General features: G+C 33.3%; 1 protein-coding gene and 1 long non-coding RNA gene across 2 annotated transcripts; both read left to right on the top strand.

Annotated features, from left to right (window-relative positions):
* Positions 1-230: 230 nt before the first annotated feature.
* LOC141375376 (uncharacterized) lies at positions 231-2,613 on the top strand. The gene is made up of 4 exons (XR_012383321.1): positions 231-441; positions 2,101-2,193; positions 2,363-2,404; positions 2,484-2,613. It is a non-coding gene; the product is annotated as an uncharacterized lncRNA (long non-coding RNA).
* A 1,157-nt stretch (positions 2,614-3,770) lies between these two features.
* Positions 3,771-18,551, top strand: vrk3 (VRK serine/threonine kinase 3). The gene is made up of 16 exons (NM_001013568.3): positions 3,771-4,105; positions 5,566-5,664; positions 5,782-5,886; positions 6,046-6,147; positions 6,340-6,435; positions 7,636-7,770; positions 7,928-7,983; positions 8,066-8,132; positions 8,222-8,303; positions 9,379-9,481; positions 9,692-9,784; positions 12,677-12,809; positions 12,903-13,023; positions 16,150-16,208; positions 16,293-16,429; positions 18,106-18,551. The coding sequence occupies exons 1-15, from the start codon at positions 3,940-3,942 to the stop codon at positions 16,412-16,414; spliced, it is 1,539 nt and encodes a 512-aa protein (NP_001013586.2). The 5' UTR covers positions 3,771-3,939; the 3' UTR covers positions 16,415-16,429; positions 18,106-18,551.
* Positions 18,552-18,644: the final 93 nt, after the last annotated feature.

Raw genomic sequence — 18,644 nt, forward strand, 5'->3', positions numbered from 1 at the left:
GAAGTCCTTGTAAGTCATGCCTAATTTATAAGAAAATAGATTTTGTAAAATGTAATAAGGGTGAAATGTTAAATGCTGTTTGCATTAACAGCCAAAATAATCACATAATAGATTAAAAAGACTGAAAAATGATCCATAAAGATGCAAAAGGGTGAAAGTGATAGCTTACCTAAAAATGATGTCAGAACTTTTCATTTCTGAGTGAAGTATCCCCTTAAGTGAAAGGAAAAGATGCGCGTCCGGTGAATTCTGGGCCTCCTTGCTTGCCATAAAACGCGATTTCCGTTAGCCATTATCAAAACACTTTTGGTTATTCATTTTTTATGTATTTTTGGTATTACAGACAATATTTGGGCATTAGATAAAGGGACAGAAATGGACACTTCTCTGGACATTGTGAAGAGAGATAACATTCTTCAATCTGAGTAGGATGTTGTTGAGGTCAAGTATGAAGATAAAAGCTCCCCTGTTCTTATTTTCAAGTTTAATGGGGAGATTAATAATGAATGCATGAATATTTAAATATTTATTTATTGAACTATTTATTTGAAGTAATAAACCCTTCCTACACAGAAAACAAGGAAAAACTACTAAACTTTCTAAATCAGATGGAGTCAGAGAGAACTAAAGAGGAGAGCAAGCTGGCTGAAAGAGAGCAATAAAAAAACAAAAATGTTAGTCCAGAAAACAGCCCATCTTAAAGTCCAGATCACGTCCAGAAGAGATTTAAAAAGGTCAAATCTAACGTTTTGACAACGTGTGTGTTTTTGCTGTTCTGTGACTTCAGTTTTGTCTGTTAACTCAGGTTGAAAAGGCACAAAATGACATGCTGCTGCTTAAAAGATTAGAGGAAAATGACACATTACACGATCTTAGAGAAGAAATAATGGCCTTTAGAGCAGAGAATCGGCAGCTTAAAGGCCCAGAAAAAAAAGTTTTACATTTTTTTTAAACTATTTTAAGGACAAAATTATTAGCCCCTTTAAGCTAAATATATATTTTCAATAATCTACAGAACAAACCATCATTATACAATAACTTGCCTAATTACCCCAACCTGCCTAGTTAAACTAATAAACCTAATTAAGCCTTTAAATGTCACTTTAAGCTGTATAGAAGTGGCTTGAAAAATATCTAGTCAAACATCATTTACTGTCATCATGGCAAAGATAAATTAAATCAGTTGTTAGAAATGAGTTTTTAAAACTATTATGATTAGAAATGTGTGGAAAAAATCTTTACTTCGTTAAAGAGATTGGGGGGAAAAATAAACGGGGGATCTAATAATTCTGACTATAACTGTATATTTTGACATAAATATACTTTCATCAGATGAATCCAATAGCTATATTTGGAAATATTTCATGATCAAGTCTGTTTCTATCAAGTGTTTTTGCATAACTCATAATAAATTACAAGCATATACAAATACAGCCGAGCAAAGATAAATGTTCAATCAACAGTGCTTTATGGAGCGTCTAGCAAAATTTAGGTATAGAAATTGAACAATCAAACATATAATAACATTGTCATTGATGTAAAAAGTATTTTAAATTAATAATATCTGTATTTTTTAATCTTTAATAAATTTAGAGCACATTTAAATCGTGCAGTGTGACTATTGCGGATACACACATTGCCATATCAATTCTCAAACGATATATTGTTCAGACCCATTGACCACAAAACCAATTGCAATTTATAAGTCTTGCATTCATTTATCAAACTGAATAAATAAGCTCTCCATTGATGTATGGTTTGTTGGGATAGGACAATATTTGGCATATAAACAACTATATGAACATCTGGAATATGAGAATTTAAAAGTATACATGAAATATTAAGAAAATTGTCTTTGAAATGCTCCATATCATAATTCTTAGCAATGCATCTTACTATTAAAAATACATTTTGTCATTTATAAGGTAGCAAATTGAATAAATATATTCATAAAACATGATCTTTACTTAAAACACTAATAATTTTTTACATAAAAACAAAAATCAGTTATTGTCCTGTACAATGTATTTATTTTTTATTTTTTTCTTAACTGTACCAGTGGTTTTGTGGTAGAAGGTGAAACTGATATTTCTCTTTCAGACACCATTCTAAAGAGTTTTCCAACAACTTCTCGAAAGTTTCTTCGTGCTGCTTTACGAGAAAAAAAATGAATGATGAACATAAACTCAACAGGTTGGACATTCAAGTTTTATTTCTTTTGTATTTTAAATGTGATTATTTGCATATTTAGTTTTACATATTAGCTAATCTGCAAGATGATTATTTTTATTTGTTCTTATATAATTACAGTATATTTAATTTAAATTTTTTTACATATGTTCTGTATATCTATATTTCTCAGGCAACATAAGGACACTGATATGTTGTAAAACTCAGGGAAGAGGTGAGAAAAACAATTAACATGCTTACACTTATACCAAATTTATACTTTTGTATTATTATAAGTTTAATATTTTTTTCAGAGTCTGGAGTATTTGGTTTCTGCAGAATGTTCTGTCCATGTTCTGTTCAGTGTATCATTTTCTTCTCACTTGTCTCAGTTTTGTGTCACTTTAAGCTGTTTTGATTAATAAATGATTAATAATAAACATTATACGTCTGATTAATTTATTAATTTACTGATTGGTTGGAATTAAAATTTGAGACCCATACATTTCTTTAAGAAGGTGTTTTCTGGCACTGGGCACCAGAACATCCCGACCAAGAAACTTCCCACTTTCTTCCCTCAGGCAATCCATCTCATAAACACTCGATGATAATAATTAACAAACATCACTACTTGCTATACACTTTTTACACACATATACACTTATTTAACAACATACTTTACATGTCAATTTGCACATAACAGCTGAGCATATAACTTTGTATATAGTAATATACCTGCACATACATTTGTCAATTTGTATATTTGCATTCACTGATAGCTTCTATTTTTAAAATATATTTATTATCTGTTTTTTACAGTGACGCATTGCTGCCACACACATACTTTTTATGTATGTAAATATGTAAATATGTGTGTGGCAGCAATGTGTCACCGTAGTTTTTTGTCCTTTTTTGAATTTTTACAAATTCCTCGTATGTGTAAACATACTTGGCAATAAAGCTAATTCTGGTTCTGATTCTACTACAATAGATCTCTTCAGCAGTCCAACAGGATTAGTAGTATACATACGTGTACTAGTTTGGTAGTTTATTAGGATTCCTATAAAAAAGAGTCCTATTAAAAACTGTACACTAATGCTTCAGATTTCCTGTAAATCCCTCCAGGAGTCCTGCATGTTCTTCCCATGTTTGTGTAGGTTTCCTTCAGGTGCTCTCCCCACAATCTAAGGACAACAGGTGATATGAATAGACCAAATTGGTTGTAGTGTTTGAGATTGTGTGTGAATAAAAGCGTGTATGGGTTTCCCCCTAGCACTGGGTTAAAGTCAGAGTTATTGTAGGTACATTCCACTGTGGGGACCCCTGATAAATCAGAGACATGGAAAGTTAATTTGTGTGATTTATAATAATAAAACCAGCATATTACAGTGATTTCCGAGTTGGCACTGAAGACTTACAAGTAATTTCTTAGTTTGTTTATTTAATTTATGGTTATATTATCTTCTTTTCTGTTCAGCAGAAGAAACTCAAACAGGTTTAAAAGAAGAGAAGGAGGAGTAAAAAAAAGTGTACGCGTATATTATGCATATTATGGCCCTCATCGCTTGCCGTAAAAAGTTTTTAGTGTAGTGAATCACGTGATTTCCGTCAGTTTCAACCACAACACTGGGCACAGCAATTTGAGATGTCAATGCATATCTAATTTTTCAATCAGCACATCGTCGGAAGAGCTTTCCTTTCTGTCCCTGACTGCACAGCGTATTTTGCTAAAGGGACATTTCCAAGCACCGCGTCTATCGGAGCCTCAAAATGCTGAATTTCTGTCCACAGTGTGGCTCAAAGTTACAGGCTGGGTTCAGATTCTGTCCCTCATGTGGGGAAAAGTTGCCAGAAAACCCAACAGATGAAGATGAACCTTCACCGCAACAAGAATCACATATAAACGCTGTGATTTCTTCTGTGAGCGCAATGGAGGGTAAATACAGACTACAGATCCAATATTTGATCATTACACAGCAAGTCAAAGATAACATAGGCTTAACGCTACGTTAAACACCTTAATATGGGCTACATGTTTACTGGTTTCATCCTTCAAATTCAGATTATAATAAAACGCGTTACTCGTCCATGCGCGGATTGTGGAGAGCATCTAGACTTTACATTCAGTTGAACACCTAACCAGACAGCCGTGTTAGAATTGAGTTGTAAAGGAGATATTGAATAACGAAGTGTGTCTTATTTGTTCTGTATTTTTTTGGTATTACTGTTTAATTACATCTTTATAAAGTATTTGTTTTGTGCAGTGGGCTGAAGGGTTTAAAAACCCAACCATTTAAAACTTTGCTCAGTACATTTTTTGTTGTTGCCTGCAACAATTCAGACTTGTTTTAAGTGGATGTTGGACTCTGGCAGGGTTGCCCTTTGTCACCAATTCTGTTCGTAATTAATATGGCCATGGTGCTCCATTGGAAGTAGGTGGTTTGCCATCTCCAAGTTGGAGGAAAGTCCTTACCCCAGGTGGAGGAGTTCAAGTATATTAGGGTTTTGTTTTGGAGTGAGGGAAGGATGGAACGTGAGATTAACAGGTGCATCGGTGCAGCACTAATGCGGTCGATGTACTGGTTTGTTGTTGTAAAGGTGAAGCTGAGCTGAAAGGCAAAGCTCTCAGTTTACTGGTGAATCTAGGTTCATACTCTCACCTATGGTCATGAGCTTTGGGTTATGACCAAAAGACAAGATCTCAGATACAAGCAGCCAAAATGAGTTTCCTTTGCAGCGTGGCAGGGCGCACCCTCATAGAGCTTTGGAGCTCTTGTCACCTGGGAAAAGCTCGAAGTAGAGCCACTGTTTCTCCACATCGAGAGAAGTCAGCTGAGGTGGCTCAGGCATCTGTTTCCTATGCCTCCTCGACGCCTACCTAGGGAGGTGTTCAAGGCATGTCTCACGAGGAGGAAGCCTTGGGGAAGACCCAGTACACAATGGAGGGACTATGTCTCTTGGCTTGCCTGGGAACGTCTCGGGATCCCCCCGGAGGAGCTAGAGGAAGTGTCTGGGAAGAGGGCAGTCTGAGGCTCCGGAAAAGCGGATGAAAATGAATAAAAATGATTTGAAATAAAGTAAAAGGTTATTTCTGTTTAGCAAGGGCACATTAAGTTGATCGAAGGTGTGAATAAAGAGCTCAATACTGTGATGAAATATTTATTTTCAGTTTCATGAGGTTCATTTTAACTTTTGTTGAAGAGTCCTGAAAAAGACTCATCACTGTTTCCAAAAAAAAAAAAAAAAGTCAGCATAAAAAACTCCGATTCCAAGCATTACAGTGATGCACACTTAATTGATGCAAATATTTGTTGATGTGACCTGACTGTGCTTCAGTCCTCAGTTCCTGCTTTTGTAATGAGTAATGGCAGCACATTAATTCACATTGTTTTGTAGTGGATTGTGCTGGGGACTCCTCTCCATCTGCACTGAGTCGCCCACCTTTACGTACAACTCGGCGAAAGACCTTGAGTAACACAAACACAGAATATACAGGTGAGTCTGAGGTTGTTATCTGTTCATATTGTAGAGAGAGACTGACTCTGAAGTTGTTCTGTGTCCCTATAGGAGAGACAGAAATAATATGTGTGTTTGTCAACTGCTTTATTTCAGAACAGAAGCCGGTTCCGTCTTCTCGAAAGAGAAAGTCATCTCAGCTGGTTAAAGAGGAGGAAGAAGTGGCAAAGAAAACCCAATCAATTTTAAGCCAAACTCCAGGTAGAGATGCTTTACTAAAACACTAGTCAATTACTTATAAAATACCATTTTATTAGAGCCAACATTACTTTTTAAAATGATCACATTCACTTAAAGAAGTTGCTAAATGCTAATCAACTCTGTTATTATATTGAATTATTATTATTATTATTATTTCAGATAAGACATCTTTTACACCTCCTCGAAAAGGAAAGGCGTCCCCTCAGATTAAAGAACAAGATGAGATAAAGCAAACTAATTTGTCTACACTTCAAACTCCAGGTGATATACAGTGGATGGAGACAAGAGTTGATATTTTAAGCATATATTTTTAAGTTGATATTTTAGATAGCTTTGATGATTAAAGCAGATTTTTCATCTTGGGTCATAAATCAAATAGCATATACGAGCACATTATAACAAATGTGCTCATTTAAACACAATATTACAAGTTGTATTCATTCATTATTTCAGATAAGATGTCTTCAATGTCACTTCAAAAGTATAAGGCTTCTCCCCTGATTAAAGACGAGGAGGCAAAGAAAACATCTCCAGCTATTCAAAGCCCATGTAAGAGACTGCACAGAGGATTAACTGCTCCATATATCTATTTATATATCTCTCTATATATACATTTATAATGAGGATGCTATCTCACTACTACTAATCTCACTATGCGTTATTTTTTTTTTACAATTTCCTCAAATAAAATTAATAAGTGTACTTTTTTATTTCTCAAATACTGCTCATATCTTTGTAAAAAACACATATATATATATATATATATATATATATATATATATATATATATATATATATATATATATATATATATATGTGTGTGTGTGTGTGTGTGTGTGTGTGTGTGTGTGTGTGTGTGTGTGTGTGTGTGTGTGTGTATGTATATACATATACACACACACACACACACACACACACACACAGTTGAAGTCAGAATTATTACCCCCCTTTGATTTTATTTATTTATTTATTTATGTATTTATTTTTTGTTTCTTTTTAAAATATTTCCTAAATAATGTTTAACAGAGCAATGAAATTTTCACAGTATGTCTGATAATATTTTTTCTTCTGGAGAAAGTCTTATTTGTTTTATTTCAGCTAGAATAAAAAGCAGTGTTAAATTTTTAATAACTTATTAGCCCCACTTATTAGTCAAAATTATTTCCACGTTTAAGCTATATACTTTTAACTATATTTAGCTATATATTTTTTATAACTTGCCTTATTACATTATCCTGCCTAGTACACCTAATTAACCAAGTTAAGCATTTAAATGTCACTTTAAGCTGTAGAGAAGTGTCCTGAAAAAATATCTAGTCAAATATTATTTACTGTCATCATGACAAAGATCAAATATATCAGTTATTAGAAATTAGTTATTTAAACTATTGTGTTTAGAAATTTGTTGAAAAAATCTCTCTGTTAAACAGAAATTGGGGAAAAAATAAACAGGGGACTAATATTTCTGACTTCAACTGTATGTATATATATATATATATATATATATATATATATATATATATATATATATATATATATATATATATATATATATATATATATATATATATATATTTATATAGTTTTATATATATATATATATATATATATATATATATATATATATATATATATATATATATTTATATATATATATATATATATATATATTTATATAGTTTAAAAGTGATTTGTATCGAATTTTTTGTGGTGCTTTGTATTAAATGGCAGAATGTTGTTGTTTTTAAGCTAAATGCAAAAGTAAGAAGCGGGTGAGCAGTGTTGACCCTGTTCTGGAGGGGACGGTGGTTTGTGACCAGTCAGGCAAAAAATGGAAGCTGATCGAACTTCTGTGGAAAACTGAATTAGATGTGACATATGGAGGTAAGATATTTGACTATCAAATCATGCTTTCTCCATTATTAAGATGAATGCTGTCATCTACACATCCCAAATCTCATTTTCTTATTTTGTATTAGTTCCTTGATATAGCAATACAATACATGTTGCTATTAAATCATGTTTGTTTTACTTTATCCAGTGTGCCAAGCAAATCAGCACGCAGAATCTGATGAATGCAAGTACATGTTGAGACTGGTGAGTGTTCACAATATAGTCTATCAGTGTGCACTTGTGTCTGTGAGTAAAGGGCCTCATGGCTTTGGGATCTTTTCTATAGGGTGCTAAAGAAGGACATTTGTTTAATGAGCAGAACTTCCATCTAAGAGCAGCCAAACCTGATGCAGGTCAGCCATTAGAACTTAATAAAAATCTATGATAGACCAGTTTAGTGCATCTGTGCTTGTGATCACAGTTTTTTTTTCTGTATCAATAGTGGAGAAATGGGGGAAATTGCACAAATTGGACTTCCTTGGGATTCCATCCTGTGTAGGCTTTGGTCTTCATGAAACGTATAGGTATGTGGATTTGTATTTTTCTGATCAGAAACCTGCACAACTGTTCAAACAGTTAATTGCGGTCAGTATTTGTTTAAAAGAAATTAACCTTATTTCACTCCCCAGATGCATTAATTTGATAAAAATATGACAGTTCAGATATTTTTAACAACAAGACAAAGAGCTTTGTTTTGTAAAAATTCTGTTATTTGAAGAAAAGTTTTCTTTCAAAAGCATTTTATAAGGTTTTACTGACCCCAAATGTTTATAATCACAGATTTCACTACATAAAAAGTAAATCAGGGTTCCCTCACTTCTTTAAAGTACTTGAATTTCAGACAAATGGATTCAAGGCCTGAAGAGTACTTAAATTACACAGAGGCCCTTGAAACTGCTTAAATTGAAGTTGTTTATGGTTTTATTTTAACAGTTGTACTCCATGGTTTAAAACAGATATTAAAAAAAATCTTTAATTTGACTTTTGTTAAAAAACACGGACAAATAATGGACAGTTTATGAACCATTTTAATAAAGTTCTTTGGACAACATGTTTTTTTTTAAATGGTAAATTTGTAAAAATTACTCTGACATTTTTAATCTAAAAACTAAGTGTAAGTAAAATGTTGAGCATGGCAAGGACTTTCATGCTGCTACATATGCTGGGGTATGAATTACAAAATAGCTTGATTCAAAATGAATGGTCCTTAAAAAAGTCTGAATTTGCTTTACATGAAAGCAGGAGAAGCCTGGAAAATGCTTCAAATAAAAATAATGCCTAACATTAAATTTTGACACATAGATAATAAAGTAAACTGACAGTGTAAAATGTTAATAAGCCAATATATATATATATATATATATATATATATATATATATATATATATATATATATATATATATATATATATATATATATATATATATATATATATATATTATTCACAGACAACAACACCTTGTTTACTTTTTTATGGTGGTCTTAGCACAGACTGACACTTTATTAGTTTTTGTGTATATCTTGCACATATAAAGAAAAGTGAATTTGTTTTCCCCACTGTAGAGTTTGTTTGTAACTCTACATACAACTGTCTGCAGGTTTTTAGTTTTTCCTTGCATGGGACAACCTCTACAAACCGAGTTAGATGAAGGAACCGGTTCTCTATCCGAGAAAAATGTTCTCCAGCTTGCACTGAGACTAGTAAGTATCCCAATTAATGGCTTTACCCTCACACTTGTTTCTATGTCCATAGACATTCTCTCTTTAAAAAAAAAAAAATACTAGAATCATACTAGAATTGCGGGTACATTTTGTATGCCATTACCGTTTAAAAGAAAATGAATGGAAAATAATTTAAATGTGCCACCAATTGCTGATAAGTCATAGAATTAATTTCTGCATGTTTTGTAGCTGGATTCACTTGAATTTATCCATGAGAAGGAATATGCCCATGCTGACATCCATGCAGGAAATATTTACATCAAGTCCAGCAGTCACACAGAGGTCAGTGATGTTTTATGTCATTAATTGGGGTAAGGCTGGGTTTATATTTGCACGTTCAGACTTTCAAATTCAATGAAATAATTAAGCAGAACTTTAAAAGGCTAATGGAGATTATCAGAACATACTCTTATGAGCACAACATACGTTATATTTGAAACTGTAACTCTGCATTATAAAACAGGCTTAGGTCTATAAAAGTTTGTGACATCATCGGTTATGTGAGAAACCATCTCCAAATTAGCTATTTCAATCAGAAAAAAATTATTTGTACATATTCTTTAAAACTATAATTAAATTTCAAATACATTGTGTTCAATAATAACATCCCATATGAATGCGTAATGTGAGTCCTATGTGCTTTTACAGCTGTATTTGTCTAAAATGCAACGGTTGGTCCCTATATTGTTTATCAATATTTGGTTTGAAATCACATGCAAGTATGACTTTAAAAAAGCATCAGCACTATTTAATTGACTGTGAACAATGTTGTACTTTAATAGTCATTGGCTGCTAATGTGATTTCTCTATTCAGAATTTGCAAACAATGTTTATTTGAAATGATATTAGGAAGGTGAAAGACCAAATGTGCGAATATACAGTCAAGCCTGAAATTATTCATACCCCTGGCAAATTCTGACTCAGTCACTTTTATTTAACCGGCAAAACATTCTTGTGGAGTGCCCTATTTTTAATGTTATCAGACAACCATTCTTATCTGGAGAGACTTTAAAGAAAATATTTTAAAGAGCCCATATTATACATGAAATAGGGTCATATCCTGGTTGTAAGGGTCTCCAACAACAGTCTAATATGCATGCAAGGTCAAAAAACACTTTCATGGTCTTATAATCTGCATTTATTTTTACCTAATTATCCCAGCGACTCCTGTATGAATCGTCCAGTGATTCAATCTGCGCTGATTGGACCGATGACAGTCTGTCGCGATTGGTCGACTGCCTTCAGTCAGAGAGGGAAATGGCCAATAGCTAATCAGCAATTTAAAAAGTAATCACAGTTCATACACGCTCGATAGTGCAGACGTGGATTTTAGCTGCCACACTATGGCGAGTGGATAGTGCCACGGATAACCGAACGAAGGAGACAGTCGTGTACTGGCCATACCACACACACACAAAAACACACACACACCTCCGGATGACAACGCTCCCGCTTCCGCCCGCACCCGCCAGGTTTTAGCCTGAGAACCCGCTCCGTTTTCTGCCCGCCGCGCCCGGTCCCGCTAGAGCGGAGAACACAACCAAAAATCACCCAGTATACAGTCCAGACAGCCAAGCTGTCGTTCGTTCGTTCGCTCGCTCTCTCTCTCTCTCTCTCTCTCTCTCTCTCTCTCTCTCTCTCTCTCTCTCTCTCTCTCTCTCTCTCTCTCTCTCTCTCTCTCTCTCTCTCTCTCTCTCTCTCTCTCTCATACGCGCGCGTGCGCGCACTAACACACACACAAGCACCACGCAGACTCTCTCTTTCTAATTCGCATAGCAATATCCGTGATATTGCTAGACAGCCCGCTCCCGTCCCAAATTAAACCCGTTACCGACCGCTCCCACGATTTATTCGGAAATTTATTCCCGCGGCTGTCCCCGCGCCAGATTTCTGCGGCGCGGGAATAAATTTCCGAATAAATCGCGGGAGCAGAACTCTAGCACGGAGCTCCATAAACAAACAGCACGCGTCGCGTTTTTAACGTGACTTTGCACGCGATAAGATAAAATATCCAGTTAACCTGATACAGTACACGCGGTTACAAGTAACAAATCACAACTAAATACATTTGCAAGCAAGAGTAAACGAGGCAACAACTTTAACCGCACGTACTTACACTTGAGAAATGGAAGAAACCCATCCTGACGTCCATCAGTTACTCTTTACTGATCCTTCCTTTAACAAACTCAGATGAAGTATTCTTTGTAGCATGTAGCTTCCAGAAGTTTCCAACTGCTTGGTTATAATGCTGAGGTTTCATCTTTGGGTAGAGACTCAATATATCCATCTGCAGTGTGACTTCAATCGACCGGCATGTTTGTGTGCGTGTGTTTGTGGGTGTGCGTGTGTTTGTGGGTGTGTGTGTGTGTCTGGGTTTCTGCGTCAGAGGGCGGGGCCTCAGGTTTGAAATCTCCCGGGTTTGCGCGTGCACGTGAATAACTTGGTTTCGTTCGTACGTCATGGCGAAACACCTAATGAGTCGGTATCAAGGCGACTCGTTTGAAGCACTATGAGTCGACTCTTTTATAGATGAATCAACCGTTTTAAACACTGTATTCTTACAGATTTAAGCCTTAGCTGGATACTTCGCTTCACTTAGAGCTGTGTTACACACTACATGGAGGGGAATTTTCAAAAACCCATAATATGGGCTCTTTAAAACATCAATCTTTCTTCAGTTATTTTAGATTTTTATCTTATATTTTATTATTATTATTATTATTATTATTATTATTATTATTATTATTATTATATTTTATCTTGTGTATTATTTATTGCTGTTGATGACCTTTATTTGTTAGAATATTTTTATAATTATAAAAAAGTGATATTTATAAAATGTAGTTTTGTAGATTTTTAAATAAATAAATAAATGTCTCTCTCTTTCTAATAAACCAGCAAGTTTCTTTTGACAGAAGCTTCTCCCAAAAAAAATAGTAAGATTATGTACAATAGGGATAATTTTTGAAAATATATTTCTCAACTTTTATTTACATTTGAACAAAAATGTTTTGTTTCAAGTGCAAATTTGCCAGGGGTATGAATAATTTTGCACTTGACTGTATAAACCCAACTTTACCCCTGTAGTGGCATATAAGATAATTAAAATAAATTTCCACCACAGCCCCACGTATACATTATTCAGAGTATTGAGATGTTTGTTTGTGTTTGCAGGTGTTCTTGTCTGGCTTTGGTCATGCCTTCAGGTTTTGTCCTGGTGGGAAGCATGTGGAGTATCGACAGGGAAGCCGCACTGCTCATCAGGGTAACATCAGCTTCATCAGTCTGGATTCTCACAAGGGGGCTGGTGAGTGCCTGTTATCCATCACATCATTTGCTTTATCTATATAATAAAAATGGACGTGTGATATACAGTAAGTGTATGTGTGTGTTCTGGCAGGTCCCTCTCGACGTAGTGACCTGCAGTCTCTGGGTTACTGTATGCTGTGCTGGATGACAGGATCATTACCCTGGAGTCACCTCTCGCACAATAGCTCTTCTGTTGCTGCAGAGAAGGAGAGGTCAGCAAAAAATACTCAAACATCTTGATTAGGGTTGTAGTCAAGAGCGGCTGTTAGCAGAAATGGCTTGGACTGGTCTTTGACTTTGTAACTTGTAAAAATCACGCAATGGAAACTAATAAACAAGACAAAACAGAACTATATTAGGTTATGCGTGTCCAAAAATAAGTTAAATTAGTCCAAAAATATAAGCTTATTTCATCCAACCTCTTTTATAATGATAAACTAACTTCATTATTATATAGTCTTAAATCCTAGTCATTTTTGGTCATATTTGGCTAAAGTCTGATTACATTCTTACTGCTACTGTACTTGGTCAGACTAGTTGTTAATACAGATATTTGTAAAACTGGCTTTTGAACTGTTACGTGGAAACTTTATTTATATCTATCTATCGACAATACAGGCAAAAAGTTTGGACACACCTTCTCATTTAAAGAGTTTTCTTTATTTTCATGATTATGAAAATTGTAGATTCACACTGAAGGCATCAAAACTATAAATTAACACTTGTAAAATTATTTACATAACAAAAAAGCGTGAAACAACTGAAAATACGGCATATTCTAGGTTCTTCAAAGTAGCCACCTTTTGCTTTGATTACTGCTTTGCACACTTTTGGCATTCTCTTGATGAGGTTCATCTGTCTGTCGGTGTGTCTGTCTGTCTATCTACAGTATGCATAGGTATTTATTTATTTTAAGACCAAAAGTAGACATGTTTATTTACTGTTAAATAAATGACATTTATGTTCTAAGTTTTTTTTTTTAAATGTTTAGAGTGATATCTCAAAATAATTATTGTTTATTTCAAAATATTTTGTGGAAACACAACTGAACAAATGGCATGAACAAAATCTCACCTATAAGAGCATTGCCTTTTAAATAAAAGTTATTATAAATAACATTAAAACATTGATATAATAAATCATTATTATTATTATTATCTGTACTTTTTTTAAAATAAAAAATGTATTAGTTTAGTTTAGTTTAAAGCTTTATTATTCTCCTTGAGGCAATTCATTCTGACATGGTGATGCTTCACATATAACAAAAATGACTCGCATAACACAATAAACACCAACACTCAAGTACACAAACAAAAACTGAAGAAAAAATTGTTATTAACATAAAAAATAAATAATAAAATTTTTTAAATGATAATAAAACAATAATATTCCATCGATTAACTACATTTATTACGTAACCGAATTGCTTCAGGCACAAAAGTAAATTTCTAATGATTTGTGGAACATCTTATTGTCACCCAAGGGTCATCCACTCAAAATATTTGTTTAAGGGTTGTGTGCTATCTCCTAATATTTTATATGCCACCCATATCACCTGCTGTTCATAATCGGATGCAATAAATTAGTCCAGAAATATAAGCTTATTTCATCCAACCTCTTTTATAATGATAAACTAACTTCATTATTATATAGTCTTAAATCCTAGTCATTTTTTGGTCATATTTGTCTAAAGTCTGATTACATTCTTACTGCTACTGTACTTGGTCAGACTAGTTGTTAATACAGATATTTGTAAAACTGGCTTTTGAACTGTTACGTGGGAACTTTATTTATATCTATCTATCTACAATACAGGCAAAAAGATTGGACACACCTTCTCATTTAAAGAGTTTTCTTTATTTTCATGATTATGAAAATTGTAGATTCACACTGAAGGCATCAAAACTATAAATTAACACTTGTAAAATTATTTACATAACAAAAAAGCGTGAAACAACTGAAAATACGGCATATTCTAGGTTCTTCAAAGTAGCCACCTTTTGCTTTGATTACTGCTTTGCACACTTTTGGCATTCTCTTGATGAGCTTCATCTGTCTGTCGGTGTGTCTGTCTGTCTATCTACAGTATGTATAGGTATTTATTTATTTTAAGACCAAAAGTAGACATGTTTATTTACTGTTAAATAAATGACATTTATGTTCTAAGTTTTTTTTTTTTTAAATGTTTAGAGTGATATCTTAAAATAATTATTGTTAATTTCAAAATATTTTGTGGAAGCACAACTGAACTAATGGCATGAACAAAATCTCACCTATAAGAGCATTGCCTTTTAAATAAAAGTTATTATAAATAACATTAAAACATTGATATTATAAAGCATTATTATTATCTGTACTTTTTTAAAATAAAAAATGTATTAGTTTAGTTTAAAGCTTTATTATTCTCCTTGGGGCAATTCATTCTGACATGGTGATGCTTCACATATAACAAAAATGACTCGCATAACACAATAAACACCAACACTTAACATCAAGTACACAAACAAAAACTGAAGAAGGAAAAATTGTTATTAACATAAAAAATAAGTAATAAAAATGATTAAATGATAATAAAACAATAATATTTCATCGATTAACTACATTTATTACGTAACCGAATTGCTTCAGGCACAAAAGTAAATTTCTAATGATTTGTTGAACATCTTATTGTCACCCAAGGGTCATCCACTCAAAATATTTGTTTAAGGGTTGTGTGCTATCTCCTAATATTTTATGTGTCACCCATATCACCTGCTGTTCATAATCGGATGCAATACTTCGCAGGGGAACCCCTAAAATTTTGGAGCACAAATGAACAATTCATTGAAGATGATTCTTGTTTTTTTTTTTAGACGGTGAGAAAAATCAGCCAATAAAGCAAAAGGCCAAAATACTTCTAACAAACTAATTATAAAAGGTCTTAAGAATAACTCTCTCAACATTAAATGAGTTGAGTTCCTCAATAAAAAAGTAAAAAAATTAAAAAGTCTCTGATGAGCCTTATTCACAATTTTATGTGCATTTTGATCAAACATGTATATAAAAGTTGTTGCCTTTATAATTGTGAGATTGAAATTAAAAATTATTTATTGTTTAATTGAAACTAGCTGCTACTCTGAAAATTGGACAGCTGATTTTGTTGAGTTTTGTTTGAATCATTTTAATTTATTGAAAGAAATTTAAAATTTCTGTACGTCTGATGAGTGTACAGTTCAGTTTTGCCACTTTAATGCACCACATACCTTTACCATAAAGAATGGCTAATGATTGTATTATTTTCATTAATATAAAACTAGTTACATTCCTTAATGTTTAACATGTCGTCTGCCTGTCTACAGGTACATGTCTGACGTCCCTGGACTTTTGACTTACTGCTACAAACAGAAGAAAGCTTCAAGTGAGCTTGCACATTTCTATGCTCATATTAGACGTATTATTTTAGTGAAGGCGTGTGTATATAATGTGTTTTTGTGCAATTTAGGTGCATTGCAGGAATACCTGTGCAACGTCATGGCCCTGCAGTACACCGAAAAACCAGATTACACACTTCTGAAAGGAGGACTTCAGCAGAGCTTACAGAAGATGGGTGGCAGTCTGAAATAATCACTCAACCGGCAGGTAACTCATATATTCATATATACAGTCTGCGCAATATTGTGCCTTCATAGGTTTTTTTTCTGGCGAAGATCTTTCTTTTTAATTGTGCTTACAAAACGAGTAACACTTTCAACAGCTTTGAGGTCAGGAGGAGGACTTTAAAAGTGCAACTGCTATTAAATCAGCTCTGTTTTGAAAATAGATGATAGCAACGGCTCTTGAAACTATCCGCTTTGCCACAGTATTTTTATTTATTTACTGTAAAGTCTCTAGTTAAAATGACACTTTTAAAGAATGTTTACATTCAACATCAAAGACACCTTTTTCCTAACAAACACTCTGCGATTTAGATGGTAGGAGGCACTTTTAGTTCACAGAAGCTACATTTAAAAAGACTTAAATAAATCATTTCTAATCTGAACGTTGCACTACAAAATTCATTATCAGTTGTACAATTTCTTTCATGCTGTGCTTTCAGAGGTCAGGCAAAAATGTGAACACTTGGTATTTTAATGTGACTTTTCAGTCATTTGCATTATTTTTTTCCTTTTTAGTCTAATTTTATCTTTGTGTTTCGATGTAACACTGAAATAAATTGCAGCCTGCTTCTCTGATTTAATTAAGGATATAGATTTTATTTTATTTTTTTATTCTCGTGTCTGTTTTCAGTTTTTTTTTTGTTTTTTTTTGCCACAGATGCTTAATGTCACCTGTTCTTTCATTTCTAACCCCTATTATCAGTGTTTACTTCAATATCTCTAAAAGAGACGAATGAAAGATTTTGTCAAAATGACTCACTCAAATGAAATCACTATTATGTTTGATGTATATATATATAATGTAATTTTTGCTCTTTTAAATCTCCTTTAATGTTGGATGGTTGATGGTTGAGTCATATAAATTTATATCATTAAGTCACCCAGTGTTGAGGGTAACGCATTACAAGCGAGTTACATAATAATATTACTTTTGTTAGTACTAAGTAAGGAATTGCTTTTAAAAATGAAGTAATATTTATTGAGTTATTTTTTCAAAATGTAATGAGAGTTACTTTTAGTTTAAGTAATTAGCTTATAAAAAATAAACAGCTGAACTATAATGAATGTAGTCACATTGAATACCGTACTCAATCAGAAAATGTAGAAACAGACAGGAATCAAGATGGCAGAGCTTTACATTTCTGCAGTGGAAGTATTTTCTTTATTTTGAACAGATCAAAGAATGGAGAAAGAGGATCGTCTCAGTGGACAGGGATTTTACTTCACTATTAAGACAACGTACAAAAAATGGGAAGCGCATTGCTTTCACACTTTTTATTAATCTGTATATATGGCATAAACTGTAGCTTAAGGGTCAGGAAGTTCTCAGAAGATAAGATTATCCTACATTATTATTATTTTTTTGTGTTTTTTCAATGAAAATAAATCCTGCAAGTTATGACATGTAACCCATTACTTACCATAAAAAGTAACTAAGTAGTTCCTCTAGTTACTTTTTGGGGGAGTAACTCAATGTTGTAGAGCATCTTCAAAAGTAACTTTCCCCCATCACCTAGTTTTACCTAACTACTGAATTCTGCTTTATAGCTTTAACTACAGTTTGGTGTCTCGTCTTGCATGATCAGTGCATGGGGTGTGGGTAAAAGCTGATTTGGCTTAAATCTCAAGTCTGATGTTTTTTTTTTCTGTTGTTCACAGGTGAAACCATAGGAGAGATAACTGGTGTGGGAATTGGATTTGATCGTTTTATGGAATGTTTAAAAGGGCTTTTATGTTTTTAAAAGTGCTTTTATTGTGGTTTTTATAGTTGCAGTGTAAACTTTGCATGCTTGTTTGCTCTTCTAGATTTGAATCACTGTTATTTGTTATGGTTTCATGTTTTTTTTTTCTTTTGAAATAATGATGGTATGTTTAGTTATAAGGGTGAATTCAGAGCTATTTTTTATACAAAAAATTATTTCTCGGATTTGACACAACAAAACACATTTCTTGGTTTTGACAAGTTTGTTGTTATAGGTTTATATTTTAGGAAAGACCATATTCATGTTAAAAAGGGGGTTTATTTTCATATTTTCTCCCATGTTTTTAATCAACTGTTTTGTGCAGCAACCATTACTAAAATAAACATCTGCATTCAAAACTTATCTCGTGTTTATTCATTGTGCACAGCTGCCGCAAGGGGGCATTGTCGACTCAAATGTAAAGGTTTATAACGGAACTCAAAACGTCCGGTCTGT

This window comes from Danio rerio, chromosome 7, assembly GCF_049306965.1.
Source record: "Danio rerio strain Tuebingen ecotype United States chromosome 7, GRCz12tu, whole genome shotgun sequence".
Classification (NCBI taxonomy): Eukaryota; Metazoa; Chordata; class Actinopteri; order Cypriniformes; family Danionidae; genus Danio; species Danio rerio.